The following is a 23,162-nucleotide window of genomic DNA, read 5'->3' as shown; positions in this document are numbered from 1 at the left end:
ATGCCAGGAATTAATTACTGCAAGGGCATGAATGATCATTAGCATGGGGTTACAAGCACGGGGAACATAGGCTGGAATGGGAAGTTGAGGCTTTGATCTTATTAAATGACAGGGAAGGTTAAAGGGGCCAATTGACCTTTTCCTGCTAGTTTGTATGATTAGCAAAATGTTTAAATACGGCTATGCTGAAATTCAGTTTCTAAAAATCTATCTGTGTTTCAGCTATCTCAAAAGAATTTTGTTCCTGAGTTCAAGTTGGTAGAAAAATGGAAAGATTTGGGTCTGCCAATGGAGCGGCTGAAAAACATTCTACGAATGGGCAAATTACAATTCGAGATTGAATGGCTGAAATTCCTGGCACTTGCTTGCAGTGATTTGGGTGGGGTATGTATAGATTTATAAACTGTTGGAAAACTGTACAGCTTTCTTCCTTCTGCGTTTATCTCTGGCCTTCGTTCAAGCCATCTGTCTATCAATCCCCTCCTTGCCCTGCATCCACCTATTACCTGCCACACTTTGCCTTGCCTCTCCCCTCTTCTAGCTTTCGGCTCCTTCCAACCACAATGTCTGAAGAAAGGTCTCGACCTAAACCGTCACCTATCCTTGTACTACAGAGATATGCTGCCAAACCTGCTGTTACACCAACACTTTGTGACCATTTGTGTTTTTTAAATTCTATTATCATTTAGACAGTTTAAAATTTTAATTGGTAACATGAAGTAATAAAAGAGCTGTCTGCAAAGTACGTATTAAATACAGATGGTTTCTTTGAGAGAGGTTACAAAGATCGTATCTGTTTCTACAAAATTCTAACCCCTAAAATGTTGAGTAGTAATAACATAATTGAGACGGCATTTCAGAACAAGTCTTAAATTCAAAGTCAAAGGTCAAGGAAGTATTTGCTTTAGTTTGCAACTTTTTGTTTTAATATAGAATGCTTCTGAGGCCCTTTATACAAGTTAAAGTAAGTAAATTAATTAGAAGGATGGAATATCTGATACCAAGTCTTGACTGATGATTGTTATGATGATGGACTAGAATTCAGATGATTGAGGGGGAATCTTATAGAAACTTACAAAATTCTTAAGGGGTTGGACAGACTAGATGCAGGTAGATTATTCCCGATGTTGGGGAAGTCCAGAACTAGGGGTCACAGTTTAAGGATAAGAGGGAAGTCTTTTAGGACCGAGATGAGAAAATCATTTTTTACACAGAGAGTGGTGAATCTGTGGAATTCTCTGCCACAAAAGGTAGTTGAGGCCAGTTCATTGGCTATATTTAAGAGGGGGTTAGATGTGGCCCTTGTGGCTAAGGGGATCAGGGGGTATGGAGAGAAGGCAGGTACGGGATACTGAGTTGGATGATCAGCCATGATCATATTGAATGGCGGTGCAGGCTCGAAGGGCCGAATGGCCTCTACTCCTGCACCTATTTTCTATTTTCTATGTTTCTATGTTATGGTCTGCCTCCCAGTTGCATGGGCAATAGGACAAAAGACGTTGTGGGGAAACCTATTTCCTTTTTACTGCCACCATGCATGTCAATATTTTGCCAACATCCTCTCTGAATGGCTGGTGACAAGGTTAGTGCAGAGCAGATGTTTAATTTGGGATCAGTGCTGACAATGTGGCTGCTCCCTTTGAGAAGATACTACTCAAAGATAAAAGAATGAACACACATGACACTGGAAAAAGGTATGGGCACATGAGAAGTCATGGCAATTGGGAAAGGGGTTGCGAGGATGAGTGATGAAAGATAGCGGAGATAGACAAAGAAGGGCTTTTTAATTTGGCATACGACGAAAATTGGATCCATTGCGGTAAATGAAAACTATAGTGATGTTTAGGTTAGAGGGCAAGATTTAGGTAACTGAATTTAGAACATACAAGTCTATGGAGAAGAAAGATCAAAAGACACATAGTACCATGGAGAAATTCAATCTGGAAAAAATAGGCGATCCAAGGGTTTCAGTGGTGGAAGGTCTGAGAAGAAAAAAAAGACTATTTTGAAGGTGAAGTTTGAAAGTTTGAAGCTCATTTCCATTGATAGACACCAAGGTTTTTCTGATCCAGCTTGGGAAGGAAAGCAGGGAAATGGACTGATCTTGGTGACGAGAAACCACCGTACAGGGTTGGACTAAATAATGAAAGCTTCCATCTCTGCTGTGTTCAGTTTGGAAAGTGGAAACATGTTCTTAATTTTGCTAGGCAAAGACTTAACAACACAGTGTGTAGGAAAGAACTGCAGATGCTGGTTTACACCAAAGATATACACAAAATGCTGGCTGGCATAACTCAGCGGGTCAGGTAACTTCTCTGGAGAAAAGGCTGAACAACACAACATTGGTTTTACAGTTAACAGAAGTGGTACAGAGAGTGATAGGATGATTTATGTTTGTGGATAGACTATGCAAATTCTCATCTATTCAGAAGCTCTGACAATCAAACCAGGTATTCACCCTGACCTAAAGTTTTTATATTTAAAAACGTTCTTGAAATGAGGACTGAGAACTGGAGAAAGAATGAGATAGTTAAAAGAAAAATGTCATGTTTCTGTTCCTTAATATGCTGCAGATCACAATGAATTAATTTCAATAAACAGGATGCAGTTATATTGGTGTATATTGTCATTTATGTCATTTAATTAGAAAATTGAGCTCCATGAAATCTAGATTCCAACACTAGATGGAGCTGTCCGGCACTTTCTTTTTGTAATCTTAACTTTTAAGTTTTCAATGACCAAATGAGAAGTTTATTAGAATAAAATTGTGACGTTTTTTATGTTTTAACTACAGTCTCTTAAAACTTTCCATAATGCTGTAGTTTTGTTTCCCCAAAAGATCATGATTGCAGATTGGCTCTGTGTTTTACAACAAAATAACATGAACAGGAGATGGGTGAGGCCGCATTTGAAGTACTGTGATCAGTTTTGGTCATCCTGCCATAAGAAGGATGTCATTAAGCTATAGACAGTGCAGAAAAGATCTACAAGGATGTTGCCAGAACTTGATAGCCTGAGCTATAGGCATTAGTTGGGCAGGCTAGGAGTTTAGGAGGCCGGGAGTGTGATCTTATAGAAGTATATAAAATCATGAGGGGAAATAGATAGGGTGAGTTCACAGTGCCTTTTACCCAGGGTAGGGGAATTAAGAACCACAGGATATAGGATTCAGATGAGAGGGGCAAGATTTAATAGGAACCTGAGTGGCAACTTTTTCACTCTAAATCAGTGGTTCCCAACCTTTTTTTGGCCACGCCCCACCTAATCACCTTTAAAATCCTGATGCCCCCTGCCCCCCCATGTGGTGATATATAATTCTTATCATTTCAATACCTTGGTTTAAACAAGCTTCAAAAGAACATGGTTCAATAAATAAGGTTCTCCCATGACCTCGCGCGCTTCGTGCGGCGTGCATGAAGAGCGATGGCGCGGTGATTATGTAATAACTACACAATAAAGACCTTTTTTACCCCAAAAAAATTATTTACTCAAAATAACATCTGAAACATAAAGTACATATGTTTACCTGATGGAAAATCCAAAAAAATAAAAATCGGAAATTTGGACCCAGACCTCCTCAGTTGCGCTCAATTGCCCCCCTTAAAAATCAAATTGCCCCCCTGTGGGGCGTACGCCCCACGTTGGGAACCACTGCTCTAAATGGAGGAAGCTGCCAAGGAGATCGTTGAGGCAAGTATTATAATAGCATTTAAAAGGCACTTGCATAGGTACATAGATAGGAATGGTTTAAAGGGATTTGTTTTGATGGGGCATCTTGGTCAGCAAGGATGAGTTGAGCTGACGGATCTGTTTCTGTGCTGTATGACACCATGACTACATTTTTCAGTGAATTTGTTGGTTTTACGGTTCCTTTCCAGCAGTGGGCAGGTGCTATAGACCTGCACGGGAAGGTAGACGCTCCCACCTCCACGAGTCTCGGGCAGATGGGGTTCGTCAGCCTGGGAAGGCAGTCCATCTAGGAGAGGGAAAACTCTGATTTAAAACCTCCACTGTCTTGTGGCCATATCCAGTCATGGAAAAGGCTCCTGGAGTAAACCTCAAGAAAATCCGGAGTCGGAGCCCCTAAGGCAGTTTGTCGTTGTCTACAACCTCGCTCTGGCAGCTCCTGCGAAGGCGCTGGTGCCAAACTGTAACGGCCCTGCTGTTCCTTTGGATCGATCAGCGACGTGGAGAGGGGGGACATGCTGCATGGGCAACAGCCTGTCCTCCATATGACATCGCCCAGGCTTGCATCCGACCACACATCACCTGCAAACTAGGATGTATCACCCATGGTCAGTCATGACCAAGGGGGGCCTACTACTACGGTTCCTTGCAGATGGAAAAAGAAAAGGAAATTATTTGTGTAGCAGTTTTCACAGCCTGCAGGCATACCAAAGTATTTTACAGTCAATGAAGTAGCTGGTGTAATGTTGGAAATGTAGGTGGAGGAATTTGAATAAGGAAATTGTAAATATAATTTAAATAATCTGGGAAGTTGAAATTGTGTTAATTGGAAGGAAGGCAGAGGGTACAAAACCTTGGTATGAGAGTTAATAGGTAAACCCGAAAAAAGATAAAGCTTTGGATGGATTTCCAGTTACAAAAGTCTTTTAAGATTCTGTACAAGTTTTCTATTTTTGCTTTGGACTTATCGATTAAATTTTTTTTAAATCACCTTTTGTGTGCGATTACACCCATTCAAATGCTATTCTTTGTAGGTCATTATTTTAAGACATTCTAACTGCTACTTTGTGAAATGTTTGGCAATTAGAGAAACAGAACAGTGCAACACAAGCACAGGCCCTTTGGCCCACAATGTCTGTGCCAAACATGCTGCCAAGACCAACTCTTATCTGCCTGCTCATGATCCATATCCCTTCATTCCCTGCATATCCATATGCTTATCCAAAAGTTTCTTAGCTGCTACTATTATATCTGCCTCGACCACCACCATCAGCAGCAGGGTCCAGGCACTCATCAACTTATGTGTAAAATAAAATAGTTGCTTCGCATATCTCCCTGATGATGGGGGTGTTTATTTATACAGCTTTACAGTCAGTGGGGCAAAGGTTAAAGGAGATATTTCTGCATCTCCTTTAAACTTTGTCCCCCCCAACTTAAAGGTATGCCCTCTCGTATTTGAGTTTTCCATCCTGGGAAAAAGATTCTGACAGTCTATCCTATCTATCCTATCCTATATATGCCTCTCATAATTTTATATACTTCTATTGCACTTCCCCATAACCTTCGGTATTCCAGAGAAAGCAATCAAAGTCTGTCCGACCTCTCCCTGTAGCTAAAAACCTCTAATGGATACAACACTGCACCCTTTCCAAAGCCTCCATGTCCTTCTTGTAATGGAGCGACCAGAACTACACGCATTACCTCCGATGCGGCTTAACCCATAGTCCTCTAACGCTGCATCAAGAATTCCTGACTCTTATACTCATTGACCCGACCTATGAAAGCAAGCAGAGTATATGCCTTCTTAATCATTCTATTTACTTGTAGTTGCCAGTTTTAGGGAGTTATGGACCTGGATCTCACGGATCATAGAAAAATAGGTGCAGGTTTAGGCCATTCGGCCCTTCGAGCCAGCACCGCCATTCAATATGATCATGGCTGATCATCTAAAATCAGTATTTAAGAGGGAACTGCAGATGCTGGAGAATCGAAGGTTACACAGAAAAGCTGGAGAAACTCAGCGTGTGCAGCAGACTCTATGGAGCGAAGGAAATAGGCAACGTTTCGGGCCGATACCCTTCATCAGTCTGAAGAAGGGTTTCGGCCCTAAACGTTGCCTATTTCCTTCGCTCCATAGATGCTGCTGCACCCGCTGAGTTTCTCCAGCTTTTCTGTATAACCATCTAAAATCAGTACCCTGGTTCATGCTATTTCCCCATATCCCTTGATTCCTTTAGCCCTAAAAGCTAATTCAACCTCTCTCTTGAAAACAGCCAGTGAATTGGCCTCTCCACTGCCTTCTCTGGCAGAGAATTCCACAGATTCACAACTCTCTGGGTGAAAAAGTTTTTCCTCATCTCAGTCCTAAATGGCCTACCACTTATTCTTAAACTGTGACCCCTGGTCTGGACTCCCCCAACATCGGGACAATTTTTCCTGACTTTCCTGCATCTAGCCTATCCAATCTCCTTTCATCCTTCTAAATTCCAGTGAATACAAGCCCAGTCGACCCATTCTTTCATCATATGTCGGTCCCTCCATCCTGGGAATTAACCTGGTGAACCTACGCTGCACTCCCTCAACAGCAATAATGTCCTTCCTCAAATTAGGAGACCAAAATTGCACACAATACTCCAGGTGTGGTCTCACCAGGGCCCTGTACAACTGCAGTAGGAGTTATTAATTGTATATTTTTCCCTTACATTTGACCTCGCAGTGCAACACCTCGCACTTAGAGTCATAGTTATATATCATGGGAATAGGCCCTTCAGCCCAACTTGCCCACCACAGATGTTCGGCTCACTGGTCCATAGTTCCTAAGCTTTTACCTGCAGTTACCCTTCTTAAATAGATTGCTCAGATTAAACTCCATCTGCCATTTCTCCACCCGTTTCTATAACTAATCTGTATCCACTGTATCAGTCTATATGGACAGCCTTGTTCACAGTCCACAACGTCACCGATCTTGGTGTCATCTGCAAACTTAGTAACCAACCTGTTTACATTTATATCCAAGTCAATTACATATATCTCAAACAGCAGAGGTCCCAGCACAGCACCAAATGGGAGTATCCTATCCCAAACATTAAATTAAATACATAATTCCTTTTTTGCATTGCTTTCCAAAATACATTATTCAATGTTCTGATTTACATTGTTCTTTTTCTTCAGTGAGAATATCAATACATTTTATTGGGTCCCTGATGGAATTACAAGTCACAGCTGCTGAACATCACTAACAATATAACTGTTTGCCCAGTTAATAATCCAATTTACAGTTTCTTGGAGCTGCAATTATAAATAGGTTACAAGTGAGACCTGGGGGCAGTAGGGAGAATCTGTTGATGCAAGGACTTTAATTGGTACATCTTGTGTCATTTTTCTATATGTAGCAGATTCTCTTCTCAGCACACTATCTGTTGGAAATATGCGTTGCTCAGAATTGTAATTTTGTCATGACAATTGTCATCACTTGTACTGCAGTACTAATCATGGGTGTGTGATCAACATAGAAAGGGCAAAAGACTCTAATCATTAATAATAAACACATGTCAATTTAATTTTGTTCTAACATATAATGCACTGTATTTTGATTGCAGGCAAAGTTGAATCTGCAGGTTTTTGTAAACAGGTGTACTCTTTAAAATGTGATTTTAAAGTGGTTTTAAATAACCCCCCCCTCCCCTAATTATGTAACTATGTCCTCTTGTTCCTGACTCTTTCACTAGTGAAAATAGCAAAGCTCTCAAGCTTAGTTAAGACCTTGTGTGCTTGAATAAGGCCGACCTCATTCTGCTTAACTCCAAGGAATAAAGGCACATATGATGTACCCTCTTCATATGAACAGACGACATTTAGAGTCGGGACCTTTCTTCAGACTGAATCGTTCTCCAGAAGAGTCCCGACCCGAAATATCGTTTTTCCATTCCCTACACAAATGTTGCCCTGACCCACGCAGTTCCTCCAGCACTTTGGGTCTTGCTCAAGATTTCAGCGTCGCTCATTTCCCGTGTCACCCTCTTGATATGAATTGCATGGGAGATTAATCCACTTTGAGAATGAACACCCTTGGTCTATAGCCAGTATCTTCAATTTAAATATAATCCTCCCAAACGAAACGAGGGACTCCATGAAAAAGGGGCATAATCAGTGGTTAGTTTAGTTTGGTTTAGTTTAGTTTAGAGATACAGCACTGAAACATGCTCTTCGGCCCACTGAGTCCGTGCCGTCCTGTGATCCTCACACATTAACACTATCCTACATACGAGGGACAATTTTACAATTATACCAAGCCAATTAACCTACAAACCTGTGTGTCTTTGGAGTGTGAGAGGAAACTGGAGATTCCGAAGAAAACCCATGCAGGTCACGGGGATAAGGAACACACAGGCACCCGTAATTAGGATTGAAATCTGGGTCTCTAGCAAATCTAGCAACTCTACTACTGCACCACCTGCAGCCAGTGGTTAACAAAAGACGTAAAGGATAATGTACACTTGAAGAGTTGGGAATACACGTGGTTAGGCTGGCGGTAAACCAGAGAAACGGGAAGTTCTAGCAGGAGAAGACAAAGTGCTCACAGGAACAAAAAATCAATTTTAAGAGTCAAGTCAAGTCAAGTCAAGTCAAGTTTATTTGTCACATACACATACGAGATGTGCAGTGAAATGAAAGAGTAAACCTGTATGTTGTGTAAGAGCAAGCATTAAAAGCTGCAGGAGATTATGCGGTCGCCACATGTTCGCGGGATGTTGCCGGGGAGTCGCCTTCACGGTCGTGAGGAGTTCCCGCATTCTGGGAACTAATCGCGGCCTCATTATGGTCAGCGCAAATTTTTCAACATGTTGAAAAATTAGCGACGACCAGAATAAAGCTGTCATGTAGGGTAGCGAGAATTCTCGTGTCGTAGTTGGGTCGCCAGGAGGCCGAAGGTTCTTGTAGACTTTAGCTGGTGCTGACCGGTGAATTTTATTGGCTCATTGGGGAAAAAAATGTAAGCAGTAGGTTTCAGAACCAAGGATAACCGACCAGTAATGTTAATGTCCGTCGAACTTCACAGCCGTGTATCTGGCTTCTTAAAAGTTGTCTCCACTTTTTCTCCCTCCTTAGAAACATAGAAACATAGAAATTAGGTGCAGGAGTAGGCCATTCGGCCCTTCGAGCCTGCACCGCCATTTAATATCATGGCTGATCATCCAACTCAGTATCCCGTACCTGCCTTCTCTCATGGGAGATGATCCCCTTAGCCACAAGGGCCAATCTAACTCCCTCTTAAATATAGCCAATGAACTGGCCTCAAATACCCTCTGTGGCAGAGAGTTCCAGAGATTCACCACTCTCTGTGTGAAAAAAGTTTTTCTCATCTCGGTTTTTTACCTTCTACCCCCCCAGCTCCCGCCTTCTCCCGCCTCTCGGCCCACCCCCCACCCCCCCCCCCCCCCCCCCCCCCACATCCCCCCCTCCCCCCATCTTAAAGGACTTATACAACATTTTCCGTACACTGTGCATTCACCGACTTTGGCTTTGCACCGTGTGAATTTCACTCAGACAGCGCTCCCCCCGCTTGCCCTGTCCCTCGCCTGCATAATGGGCTGGTGAAGGAAGCGATGTGTGTGTTGCACTCTGACAGTCGCCGTCGCAGTCGCCTAAAAAATCACCTAAGTGGAACAGGCCCATAAAGGTGGGCAGATTACCAGAACCTGTTAGACTACACTTGTTGAATTTTTTAATAAGTGGCTGTAGAAGTAGTGGACCCATTGATTACAAATTTTCATTGCTTGCTAAACTGAGAGGGTACCAGAAGATTGGAAAGCAGCCAATGTCACTCCCTTCTTCAAAAAAGAAGGAAGGCAGAAGGCCAGCAGAGCTAGTTTAACAGCTGCTATAGGCAAAATGTTGGAGTCAATAATCAAAGAGAAAATAGTAAATAATCTAGGAAAGCAGAATAAAATTAAAACAAGTCAACATGGTTTTATGAAAGGTAAATCGTATTTGACAAATCGTAGTTGAATTCCCTGTGCCAGTGGGTGGTGGATGCCAGACCATTAAAGGTATTTAACGTGTTGAAATATTTGATAGATCATAGAATACATCGGAATGGTGAAATGGTACAGCAGAGGCCAGCAAAGATCAGCTATGGTCATATTAAAAAATAACATAGGCTTGAAGAGCCTGATGATGTACACCTCCTTTTTACTTGTGAACATGTCCATCACATAAGAATTTTTCACAGTGATTCCCAAGTGACTGGCCAACCCGAAACATCACCTATCCATGTTCTACTGAGATGCTGTCTGACCTAGATTAGATTAGACTTTATTAAGTCCTACTGAGATATTCTAGCACTTTTTCTGATTACCAACTCAGTCTATAAAAATGGCTATATTTGTTGTATTTATTGGAGGGGAGACGTGGGTGTACATCATGACCAAGGGCAACAGTCGCTGCTGAACCTTTATTGACCTTAGTTATTTTATGTGGGGATTATGTGTCGTTATCTTAGCTATTCTTTATAGTTCAAATATATATATCAAAAGGACATTTTTTCCAAAGCATAGTGTCTTTCCATTGAACAGGCAAGGTTGGTCAGTCACACCTTTTCAAATCGAATTCTTTCCGTATTAAACAAACAATGTAAACCGTGATAGCTAATGGAATTTGAATCAAGAAGTAGAAACAAAGAACTGCAGATGCTGGCTAATACACAAAAGGAAACAAAGTGCTAGAGTAACTCAGTGGGTCTCAGGCAGTATCCCTGGAGAACATGGATAGACGATGTATCGAGACACTTTTTCAGATTGAATTAAAGTTGCTCCGATCCCATGTTAGAAGCACAGTTCCTTCGTTGATGGTTATGGCAGTATTTAGCTGCCGATAAAAAATTCTGAATACAAGCATATTGTAAAATAATATCATGCAACTTTTTAAATTTCAAGCAGCAAATTATTGACAATTTTTTTTCTTTTTAAAGTCGCTCTTCACTGCCTTGAAATACGTCTGTGAAATTCTAACAACTGACCCACCGGGTGGTGCTGCTCACATTAAAATTGAAACCTTCACTTACATTTTCACCTACCTGGCAAAGATGGATGGGGAGTTTACAGAAGAAAAAATTGAAGAAATACTTATAACCTTAGAGGAAGATGTGTGAGTAAATCATCGAATCCAGCCATTTTACTTTGTGTTCATAAGTGATAGAAATTGTAGAACACGTTCTAATACTGAATAGCTTTCTGAAAAGATGCATATAGAATTGAAAATATTTAATTAGTTATATTGCGAGACACTAATTAAATAGACAATAGGTGCAGGGGTAGGCCATTCGGCCCTTCGAGCCAGCACCACCATTCAATGTGATCATGGCTGATCATCCCCAATCAGTACCCCGTTCCTGCCTTCTCCCCATATCCCCGGCGCTATCTTTAAGAGCTCTATCTAGCTCTCTCTTGAAAGTATCCTGAGCGGCCTCCATCGCCCTCTGAGGCAGAGAATTCCACAGACTCACAACTCTATGAGAAAAAGTGTTTCCTCGTCTCCGTTCTAAATGGCTTATCCCTTTTTCTTAAACTGTGGCCCCTGGTTCTGGTCTCCCCCAACATCGGGAACATGTTTCCTGCCTCTAGCGTGTCCAAACCCTTAACAATCTTATATGTTTCAATAAGATCCCCTCTCATCTTTCTAAACTCCAGAGTGTTTCTCAGCATATGACAGTCCCGCCATCCCGGGAATTAACCTTGTAAACCTATGCTGCACTCCCTCAATAGCAAGAATGTCCTTCCTCAAATTAGGGGACCAAAACTGCACACAATAGCTAGTGTGGTCTCACTAGGGCCCTGTACAACTGCAGAAGGACCTCTTTGCTCCACTGATGAATGCATTCACTTACATCCATCCTGCTGTCACGTTTTATTTTCCTTAATTAATTTCAGTAAATGATAGAAAAGCAAAACCCGTAAATTTGTGTATTGAAAATACGGGCAATTACATTACCCAAAGACTCTTCTGCTGGATAAAGTGAACAACCAAGTCATAAAAGCCAGCATGTCCATCGGCCCCAGACTGGTGGCAACAGGGATGCACAGCATTCCCAGGGTATGAATTGGAAAATTGTCTATGTTGCCTGAACCAGCTATCCTTCTGAGAAACATAGAAACATAGAAATTAGATGCAGGAGTAGGCCATTCGGCCCTTCGAGCCTGCACCGCCATTCAATATGATCATGGCTGATCATCCAACTCAGTATCCCGTACCTGCCTTCTCTCCATACCCTCTGAACCCCTTAGCCACAAGGGCCACATCTAACTCCCTCTTAAATATAGCCAATGAACTGGCCTCGACTACCCTCTGCGGCAGAGAGTTCCAGAGACTCACCACTCTCTGTGTGAAAAAAGTTCTTCTCATCTCGATTTTAAAGGATTTCCCCCTTATCCTTAAGCTGTGACCCCTTGTCCTGGACTTCCCCAACATCGGGAGCAATCTTCCTGCATCTAGTCTGTCCAACCCCTTAAGAATTTTGTAAGTTTCTATAAGATCCCTTCTCAATCTCCTAAATTCTAGAGAGTATAAACCAAGTCTATCCAGTCTTTCTTCATAAGACAGTCCTGACATCCCAGCAATCAGTCTGGTGAACCTTCTCTGCACTCCCTCTATGGCAATAATGTCCTTCCTCAGATTTGGAGACCAAAACTGTACACAATACTCCAGGTGTGGTCTCACCAAGACCCTGTACAACTGCAGTAGAACCTCCCTGCTCCTATACTCAAATCCTTTTGCTATGAAAGCTAACATACCATTCGCTTTCTTCACTGCCTGCTGCACCTGCATGCCTACTTTCAATGACTGGTGTACCATGACACCCAGGTCTCGCTGCATCTCCCCTTTTCCTAGTCGGCCACCATTTAGATAATAGTCTTCTTTCCTGTTTTTGCCACCAAAATGGATAACCTCACATTTATCCACAGAAGCTGTAATCTAGTTGGAAAGTAATCCATCCCCAGATATCCGACCAATGGTTGAATGCATGCTGATATCCACCAGCAATGTTGACCTGCCACTGTGGTAAACACAAGTATATGTACAGAAGGAGGGGGGAATAAAAATGGCAAAACAAAAATAGTTGAGGTATAGAGTTTTTTAAAAACAAAATAAGGTTACATTTTAGAAGGTACATTTGCAGAAGTTTGTGGTTTTGATGGCCTCAAAGCTTTGAGGGTAATGTTACCATCAGACCATATTAGGAATAGGAATACTTTATTGTCACCTGTGACTAGGTTCAGTGAGATTCTTTGCTTGCATACACAATGTATACAAATAGCAGCCATCTAGGGCGCTGATGTCAAGTCAAGTCAAGTTTATTCATCACATACACATACGAGATGTGCAGTGAAATGAAAAGTGGCAATGCTCGCTGGACTTTGTGCAAAAAAACAAACAACCAAAGAAACTACAAACAGAATGGAACAGAATCACGTGTTCTTTTACATATTAACTATTGTGGGCGGAAGGAAAAAGAATGGTATGTATATTTGGAAAATAGACTGGTATGTGTATTTGTATCTATGAGTGTACATGGCTTTAAATATACAGAAATCACGATTCGTGGCATTTTTTTCACCCTGCAAATATCGTTGCAGAACACCTAATTGGTTGTTTAACATGATTTACGATTAATGTAAGCTGGGAGTACGGGGGAGTGGACTGTGTCATTTGAATTTTAAATACTGTCCAGTAGTTTATTCTATTTATGAATTATTCTTTATTTGAGGAAGGGTTTCCTGATATCAATGAAATAGTTTTGTCAATTTCTCCAAAGCTTTATTCTCACATGTTCTCACCACTGTTCTCTGCAATGCTTTAGCATTCACAAATCTGTTTATTCCTGACCAGAAATGTAATTAATATCCAAGCTGTAGCTTGAGCAGCACATTTTTCAGTTAGACCAATTCCACCGCTGACTTGTATCCCATTGCTTTGCCTGTGTGGTATAAAAGTATGTTCGCATTATTGATTGGGTGTACATATTTAACGTTGATTCTGATAAGACTGAAAGGCTTCAAAATTCAATCTCATTGCACAGGTTTTTTTCCAGGATTGCTAAAGATTGAATTGCATTGTAAAATTGATCAGTAAACATGATCTAACATATGATGAGCGTTTGATGGCACTGGGCCTGTACTCGCTGGAGTTTACAAGAATAAGAGGGGACCTCATTGAAACGTACTGAATAGTGAAGGGCTTGGATAGAGTGGATGTGGAAAGGATGTTTCCACCCGTGGGAGAGTCTAGGACTAGAGGTCATAGCCTCAGAATTAAAAGATGTTCCTTTAGGAAAGAGATGAGGAGGAATTTCTTTAGTCAGAGGGTGGTGAATCTGTGGAATTATTTGCCACAGAAGGCTGTGGAGGCCGTCAATGGATATTTTGAAGGCAGAGATAGATAGATTCTTGATTAGTACGGATGTCTGAGGTAATGGGGAGAAGGCAGGAAATTGGGTTAGGAGGGAGAGATAGATCAGCCATGATTGAATGGGGGGAGTAGACCTGATGGGCTGAATGTGGCCTAATTCTGCTCCTATCACTTATGACCTTATCTATGTCATATAACAAGCTCAGTGAATATTGAAGCTTTTGATCCCATGTCTGCTCAAAGTACATTTAACATTCATTAAACATCATACCATCATCATATCGATAAGCATACGAGTAACAAAAAGACAGAGCCAAGCATGGAAAAGCAGATTCCTTGCACCTACAGTACTTAAAGGATGGAATACTTCTAAAACAATAAGTATTTAAAATAATGAGAAAATAATAAATTGGCAGGCAATGGCAAAATATATTACTTGTTATATCACAGAAAATACAGATACTGCCAGTAATCAGAGTGGCATATGTTATGTTGGTCTTTATTGCAAAAAGGATATGATATAAAAATAAGTAAAACTTCTGCTGGAATGGAAAAGGGGTTTGTTTAGCCAACACCTGGTCTGCTTACCTAACAATTGATTTACTACCTGTGGAACAATTGCACTGAATGGTCATTGGAAAGTACAGATGATGGGTCTATATTTTCTGAATCTTCAGTCACCTCTTTGAAATATTTAAAATTATTAGAGAACTTGTCAAAAAAGATTACTGTATGTTGCTTCCCCTGAATAGAAGACACTATTGCAGGACAAAGTATTAGTCATTTAGTACCAAGATTATTATTTTGTTCAGATTATCGCCCACTAAGTTCTCAGGAGAAGAAAACAAGATGGGGAAATGGAATTGATCTGGAAAATAAGTCATTGTATTGAATAGATGATGTAACTGTCTTCTCTTCTGTTCTTAAAATATATTTTTATAACTTGTTAGATATAACCATATAACCATATAACAATTACAGCACGGAAACAGGACATCTCGGCCCTACAAGTCCGTGCCGAACAACTTTTTTTCCCCTTAGTCCCACCTGCCTGCACTCATACCATAGCCCTCCATTCCCTTCTCATCCATATGCCTATCCAATTTATTTTTAAATGATACCAATGAACCTGCCTCCACCACTTCCACTGGAAGCTCATTCCACACCGCTACCACTCTCTGAGTAAAGAAGTTCCCCCTCATATTACCCCTAAACTTCTGTCCCTTAATTCTGAAGTCATGTCCTCTTGTTTGAATCTTCCCTATTCTCAAAGGAAAAAGCTTGTCCACATCAACTCTGTCTATCCCTCTCATCATTTTAAAGACCTCTATCAAGTCCCCCCTTAACCTTCTGCGCTCAAAAGAATAAAGACCTAACTTATTCAACCTATCTCTGTAACTTAGTTGTTGAAACCCAGGCAACATTCTAGTAAATCTCCTCTGTACTCTCTCTATTTTGTTGACATCCTTCCTATAATTGGGCGACCAAAATTATGCACCATACTCCAGATTTGGTCTCACCAATGCCTTGTACAATTTTAACATTACATCCCAGCTTCTATACTCAGTGGTCTGTGGTCTGATTAGATTGATCTGTGTCATCTAAATTATTTTTAATTCATGATGGCGTTCGGTACATTGAAAGCAGCTAATAATCTATAGTGTGACAGCTGCTGATTTCTTACTTTGTATTATATCCTTGTCATAGCATGGGATATGCTAATTGGATATCAATGACCCGCAACAAACAACTTTAATTGTTCAAGGATGCTCAGGAAGTCAAAGAAAGGTGTTAATCAGAAGACATATATCATGTTTCATAGTCGTACCAAAATGTAATTATATTCATATGCTCTCCTGCACACACACTGACAAGCTCATAGTTAAAATGATGAATTCTGATTACTTCAACCAACACTATGCAACAGCCATCACATCCTGTTCAAATGTTTATGATGATATATTACTACTTATATATTTCCATTAAATATATTCCCATTCCATCAAACTTATTTGTAATTTGGTCTTCTCCACCAAGTCATCCCTTTTCTACAAGTAAGGACTCCAGCCTGGTTCTTCTTCCTTAATATTTGTATCTTTGCATTTCTCACTACGTCTTTGCAAATCCTGCATTTTCTCAAATACTTCAAAATATTTGTTGATATTCTTCAGTGTTCCTCTGGGTTAAGGATGAGTTGCTTCCACTCCATTTCTGAGGTGATTGAAGAATTCTATCCCAAGGGGTTAGGTTTACTATTGACATGTGTATAGTGAAAAGCTTTATTTTGCATGCTATCCAAACAGATCAAATATACCGTACGTAAATACAATCATAACAAACTCTAGAACAATAGAACAATAAACATGCCAAATTTCCTCAATCTTCTTCACAAAGTAGAAGCACTGTGCCTTCCTGTTTGTCATATCAATTTGGTTGGTTCACGACAGATCATTGGTAATATTACCATCAAGGATCTTGATGTTCTTGACCATTTTCATTGATGCTGATAGGGGTATTTACTTCACCATGGAGCTCTGTTGACTTGCTGACATTGAGAGAGAGGTTATTGTCCTGACACCTAGTCATTAGATTCTTTATCTCCTTCCATCACTCTGTCTCGTCATTAATCATCAAACACAGTGGTTTTGTCTCCAAACACGTAGACGGAACAAGAGCTGAATTTGGCTGTACAGTTGTGAATGTATAGGGAGTATAGTCGGGGACTGAGAACGCATTCTTGTGGAACACCAGTGTTGAGAATTTTTGTGGAGGAGGTGGTGTCACCTATCCTCACAGATTGAGGTCAGAAAGTTGATCCAGTGGCAGAGGAGGGAGCTGACTCATCAGTCCAGGAGTTTGGAGATGAGTTTGGATGCAATTATGGTGTTGAGGGCAGAACTATAGACGATAAACAGGAGCCTAACATAGGAATCCTTGTTGTGGGTGTTGTAATTGTTGTAACTAATTTATTAGCCAAGTATGTAAAAACATACGAGGAATTTGATTTGCCATATACAGTCATACCAAAAAAGCTACAAGCCGCACAACTACATAAAAATTAACATAAACATCCACCACAGCGCATTGTGATGGAAGGCAATAACATATTATCTTCTTCTTCCTTCCTTTACTCCCGGCGTCGAGGCAGTTGAACCATCCACAGTTGGGGCGATTGAAGCACCCGCAGCAGTCGATCGAAGCTCCCATGTCGGGGCGGTCGAAGCTCCCGCGATTGGGGCGGTCGAAACCCCTGTGGATGGAGCTCCCGATGTTGGTCGCAAACCAAGGGACCTCGAGCTCCACGATGTTAAGTCCACAGGCAAAGGGACCGGCAATGGATCGCAAGCTCCACGATGTTAAGTCCACAGGCCACAGCTCCATGATGTTAGGCCGCAGTGCGGACGGAGATACGATATGGAAAAAGTTGCATCTCCGTCGAGGAAAGAAATTTCAAAAAGTTTCCCCCACCCCCCACATAATACAAAACTGAAGATACACTAAAACACACATTTAGCAGCAAACTAAAAACAACAAAAGAAGAAAAGGACGAGATAGGCTGTTAGCGAGGCTGCCATTGTACGGCGCCACCCAGAAAGTCCAGAGATGAGTATAGGGCCATAGGGATGGTGTCTGTGTGGACCTGTTGCGATGGTAAGACTGAAGTGGTTCAAGATTGGCGAGGAGGCTGGAGTTGAGGTTTGCCATCACGAGTCTCTGGAAGCACTTCATGATGGTGGTTGTCAGAGTCACTGGATGGTGGTCAGTGAGGCATGCTACTTTACTTTTCTTTGACACCGCGATGATAGTGGTCTTTTTGAAGCAGGCGGGGAACTCAAAATGGAATAGTGAGAGGTTAAAGATGTCTTTGAACACCTCCGCTAGCTGATCCGCACTGGTCCTGAGGACGCAGCCAGGGACACCAGCTGGGCCAGTTGCTTTCTGTGTATTCACTCTCAAGAAGGCCAATCTTACATCAGCCCCAGTAATCGTTGCTGCAAGCGCCCCTGACACTGGTGGGGAAGATGGCATTCCACCACTGACATTCTGTTCACAGTAGATGTAGTATGCATTGAGTTCATCTGGGAGGGACATTGTTTGGTGAGGCAGATGGCTTCCATATATTTCTGTTATAGAGACTTCACATGTTCTGTGCTTTCCCAGATGTTACCTCTCCTTTTGTCCAGCCACAGGCCAGACATTCCCATGAGCTGGTGAGAATGTTACTTCTAGCACATTGTTGGACATCTTACTGCTGAGAATGATCTCCTCATATATAGAACGTTACATAGAATCTGAGCACCCCTAGGGGCGGCACAGTGGTTGAGCTGCTGCCTTACAGTGCCAAGGACCCAGGTTCAATCCTGACTGGGTGCTGTCTGTATGGCGTTTGAACGTTCTTATTGTGACCACGTGGGTTTTCTCTGGGCGCTCCGGTTTCCTCCCGTACTTCAAAGATGTACAGGTTTGTAAGTTAATTGGCTTCGGTAAAATTGTAGATTGTCTCTAGGACAGTGTTAGTGTACAGGGTGATCACTGTTCGGCACTGACTCAGCGGGCCGAAGGGCCTGTTTCACTAAAGTCTAAAGTAAAGTCCAAAATCAAATCTCAATCATCTGATATCTCAGAAAAGGGTCACATCACAGTTCTTGATCATATAATGAGCCTGAAGCACATCGAAAAGCCACTTATCTGGGACAATGTACATACACAGTGCCCTCCGTAATGTTTGGGACAGAGACCCACCATTTATTTATTTGCCTCTGTACTCCACAATTTGTGATGTGTAATAGAAAAAAAATCACATGTGGTTAAAGTGCACATTGTCAGATTTTATAATATTTTTATACATTTTGTTTTCACCATGCAGAAAATACAGCTGTGTTTTTTTATACATAGTCCCCCCATTTCAGGGCACCATAATGTTTGGGACACATGGATTCACAGGTGTTTGTAATTGCTCAGGTGTGTACAATTGCCTTCAATGTGCCAATCAAAGTCCAATAAGCCATTATGAGACTGAGAAACAAGAATAAAACTGTTAGAGACATCAGCCAAACCTTAGGCTTTCCAAAATCAACTGCTTGTAACATCATTAAAAAGAAAGAGAGCACTGGTGAGTTTACTAATTGCAAAGGGACTGGCAGGCCAAGGAAGATCTCCACAGCTGATGACAGAAGAATTCTCTCTATAATAAAACAAAATCCCAAAACACCTGTCCGACAGATCAGAAACACTCTTCAGGAGTCAGTTGTGGATTTGTCAATGACCACTGTCTGCTGAAGACTCCATGAACAGAAATACAGAGGCTACACTGCAAGATGCAAAACACTGGTTAGCCACAAAAATAGGGATGGCCAGGTTACGGTTTGACAAGAAGTACTTAAAAGAGCAATCACAGTTCTGGAAAAAGGTCTTATGGACAGATGAGACGAAGATTAACATATCAGAATGATGGCAAGAGCAAAGTAGTAAGGAGAGAACGAACTGGCCAAGATCCAAAGCATATCACCTCATCTGTGAAACACGGTGGTGGGGGTGTTATGGTCTGGGCATATATGGCTGTTGAAGGTACTGGCTCACTTATCTTCATTGATGATACAACTGCTGATGGTAGTAGCATAATTAATTCAGCAGTGTATAGACACACCCTATCTGCTCAAGTTTAAACAAATGTCTCAAAACTCATTGGCCAATGGTTCATTCTACGGCAAGACAATGATCCCAAACATACTGCTAAAGCAACAAAGGAGTTTTTCACAGCTAAAAAATGGTCAATTCTTGAGTGGTCAAGTCAATCACCCGATCTGAACCCAATTGAGCATTCTTTTTATATGCTGAAGGGAAAACTGAAGGGGACTAGCCCCTAAAACAAGCATAAGCTAAAGATGGCTGCAATACAGGCCTGGCAGAGCATCACCAGAGAAGACACCCAGCAACTGGTGATGTCCATGAATCGCAGACTTCAAGCAGTCATTGCATGCAAAGGATATGCAACAAAAATACTAAACATGACTACTTTCATTTGCATGACACTGCTGTGTCGCAAACATTATGGTTCGCTGAAATGGGGGGGGGGGGGCTATGTATAAACACAGCTGTAATCTCTACATGGTGAAACCATGTATAAAAATGGCCTTTATTAAAATCTGACAATGTGCACTTTAACCACAAACCACAATTGATTTTTGATTTTACAAATCTCAAATTGTGGAGTACAGAAGCAAATAAATAAATGATGAGTCTTTGTCCCAAACATTATGGAGGGCACTGTAGTTTCATTGTTAGTTTGCAAACCTCACATCAATGTGTTCAAGTAGTAAAAACAAATTATTTTAGATGAATGTGCAATTTTACCGTGTTGCATGTAGGGGGAGAGAGAGAGTGTGTTTTATTGTCATATGACCCAGATAGAACAATGCAATTCTTGCAGCAGCACAACAGAATTTAGGAACATGGTACACTGTAAACAATATAATAAATGAGAAGAAAAGTTCAGCGTATGTGTGTGTGTGTGTATATATATATATATATATATGCACACACACACACATGCATACGTACACATAACAAACAAACAATAATAGTGCAATAATAACCTTTAGTTCAGAGCTTATTTGAGTTTGTACTGTTTAATAGCCTAATGGCTGCAGGGAAGAAACTGTCCCTGAACTTGGACGTTACAGTTTTCAGGCTACTGTACCTTCTTCCCGCTGGCAGGGGTGAAATGAGTGTGTGGCCAGGATGGTGTGGGTCTCTGGTGATGCTGGCCACCTTTTTGAGGCACTGAGTGGGCAGCATTAGGTAATTACGTTTGCAGGCAAAGCCTCCAAAGGGAGGGAGCATTGAGATTGGTTCTCCATCTCATAATAACATAGAAACATTCTTCCATTGGAATAAACAAAGGCTTCAATTTGCTTGTGACCAGAATAGTGCTTCGACTGGTCAGCCCAGATTTACATCTGATAGGCTTAGCTTAATTTGGACTGAGCTGAGTGTGGCTACTGCTCTAGGCTATTTGCTAATCCTTGTTGCTTACCTAAATGCAAACATAACATTGCACAAATCAAAATGAAATTGAAGCAAGATTTTGCAAAGAACCACCTTTGTTTAAAATTATTTAATTTCTTTGTTTTTGATGATGCACACGCATCATTGTTATTGGTTCCTGCATTGCACTAATGGTTATGATAATGGACATCTCTTTTTATTACTATTTGTGCCCTCTTGAACAAAGCAGGTAATTGCTCCATTACAAAGCTAAAAAGGGAGATGCTAAGTGTAGCTGACAGCATTTCCCAATTCTCTTCATTCATTTCAGTTTTGAATTAAAATTTCCGTGGAAGATCACAGGTTACTTAAACACCAAAAATCATGCTTAACTGAAGTTTGTCAAATTATAAAAGATTTTGATGAAATATAGAGGAAATGACCCTGTCATTTGGGAAACATGGAGATAGAAACATAGAAAATAGGTGCAGGAGTAGGCCATTCGGCCCTTCGAGCCTGCACCGCCATTCAATATGATCATGGCTGATCATCCAACTCAGTATCCTGTACCTGCCTGGCGGGGAGATTTGCAAAGGCTACTGCGGAGACTTTAAACTAGAACGGTTGGGGGGAGGGACTCAAATATAGAAAGCTAGTAGATAGTGTGGGAGGCAGGAGGCAGAGAAGGGAAGCACTCAGACCCAACATGTAGGGGGGAAAGAAGGAAACAATAATAAACAGAGAATAAGAGGTAGTGGGGTTGTTAAATGTGTGAGCAGAGAGACAGAGGGGTGTAAAATGAGGGGAGAAGCAATAGGTAGCAAGGTGAAAAGTAAAAGTGGTAGGCAGCCAAATCCAGGGCAAAAATCAAAAAGGGCCACTTTTCAACATAATTGTATAACGGGTAAGAGTGTTGTAAAACAAGCCTGAAGGCTTTGTGTCTCAATGCAAGGAGCATTCGTAATAAGGTGGATGAGTTAAATGTGCAGATAGCTATTAATGATTATAATATAGTTGGGATCACGGAGACATGGCTCCAGGTTGACCAACACTGGGAGCTGAACATCCAGGGATATTCAATATGCAGGAGGGATAGAGAGAAAGGAAAAGGAGGTGGGGTAGCGTTGCTGGTTAGAGAGGAGATTAATGCAACGGAAAGGAAGGACATTAGCTTGGAGGATGTGGAATCGATATGGGTAGAGCTGTGAAACACTAAGGGGCAGAAAACATTAGTGGGAGATGTGTACAGGCCACCTAACAGTAGTAGTGAAGTTGGGGATGGCATCAAACACGAAATTAGAAATGCGTGCAACAAAGGTAAAACAGTTATAACGGGTGACTTCAATCTACATATAGATTGGGTGAATCAAATTGGCAGGGGTGCTGAGGAAGACGATTTCTTGGAATGCGGGATAGTTTTCTAAACCAACATGTAGAGGAACCAATGAGAGAGCAGGCTATTCTAGACTGGGTATTGAGTAATGAGGAAGGGTTAGTTAGCAGTCTTGTTGTACGTGCCCCCTTGGGCAAGAGTGACCATAATATGGTGGAGTTCTTCATTAGGATGGAGAGTGACATTGTTAATTCAGAAACAATGGTTCTGAACTTAAAAAAAGGTGACTTTGAGGGTATGAGACATGAATTGGCCAAGATTGACTGGTAATTAATTCTTCAAGGGTTGACGGTGGATATGCAATGGAAGGCATTTAAAGACTGCATGGATGAACTACAACAACTGTTCATCCCAGTTTGGCAAAGAATAAATTAGGGAAGGTAGTGCATCCGTGGATAACAAGGGAAATCAGGGATAGTATCAAAGCAAAAGATGAAGCGTACAAATTAGCCAGAAAAAGCAGCCTACCAGAGGACTGGGAGAAATTCAGAGGCCAGCAGAGGAGGATAAAGGGCTTAATTAGGAAAGGGAAAATAGATTATGAAATAAATCTGGCAGGGAACATAAAAGCTGACTGCAAAAGTTTTTATAGATATGTGAAGAGAAAGAGATTAGTTAAAACAAATGTAGGTCCCTTGCAGTCAGAAACAGGTGAATTGATCATGTGGAACAAGGACATGGCGGACCAATT

General features: G+C 41.3%; 1 protein-coding gene across 2 annotated transcripts in view; it reads left to right on the top strand.

Moving 5' to 3' along the window:
* ropn1l (rhophilin associated tail protein 1-like) overlaps window positions 1-23,162 on the top strand; it is a 60,383-nt gene that overhangs the window by 10,388 nt on the left and 26,833 nt on the right. For both annotated transcript variants that reach the window (XM_055650899.1, XM_055650891.1), the window contains 2 exons: window positions 223-384; window positions 10,658-10,833. In XM_055650899.1, the coding sequence (XP_055506874.1) occupies window positions 223-384; window positions 10,658-10,833 (338 nt within the window). The remainder of the gene's footprint in view (window positions 1-222; window positions 385-10,657; window positions 10,834-23,162) is intronic.

The sequence above is a fragment of the Leucoraja erinacea genome, chromosome 2, assembly GCF_028641065.1.
Source record: "Leucoraja erinacea ecotype New England chromosome 2, Leri_hhj_1, whole genome shotgun sequence".
In the NCBI taxonomy this organism is placed as follows: Eukaryota; Metazoa; Chordata; class Chondrichthyes; order Rajiformes; family Rajidae; genus Leucoraja; species Leucoraja erinaceus.
This window is presented reverse-complemented; position numbering and strand designations above follow the sequence as displayed.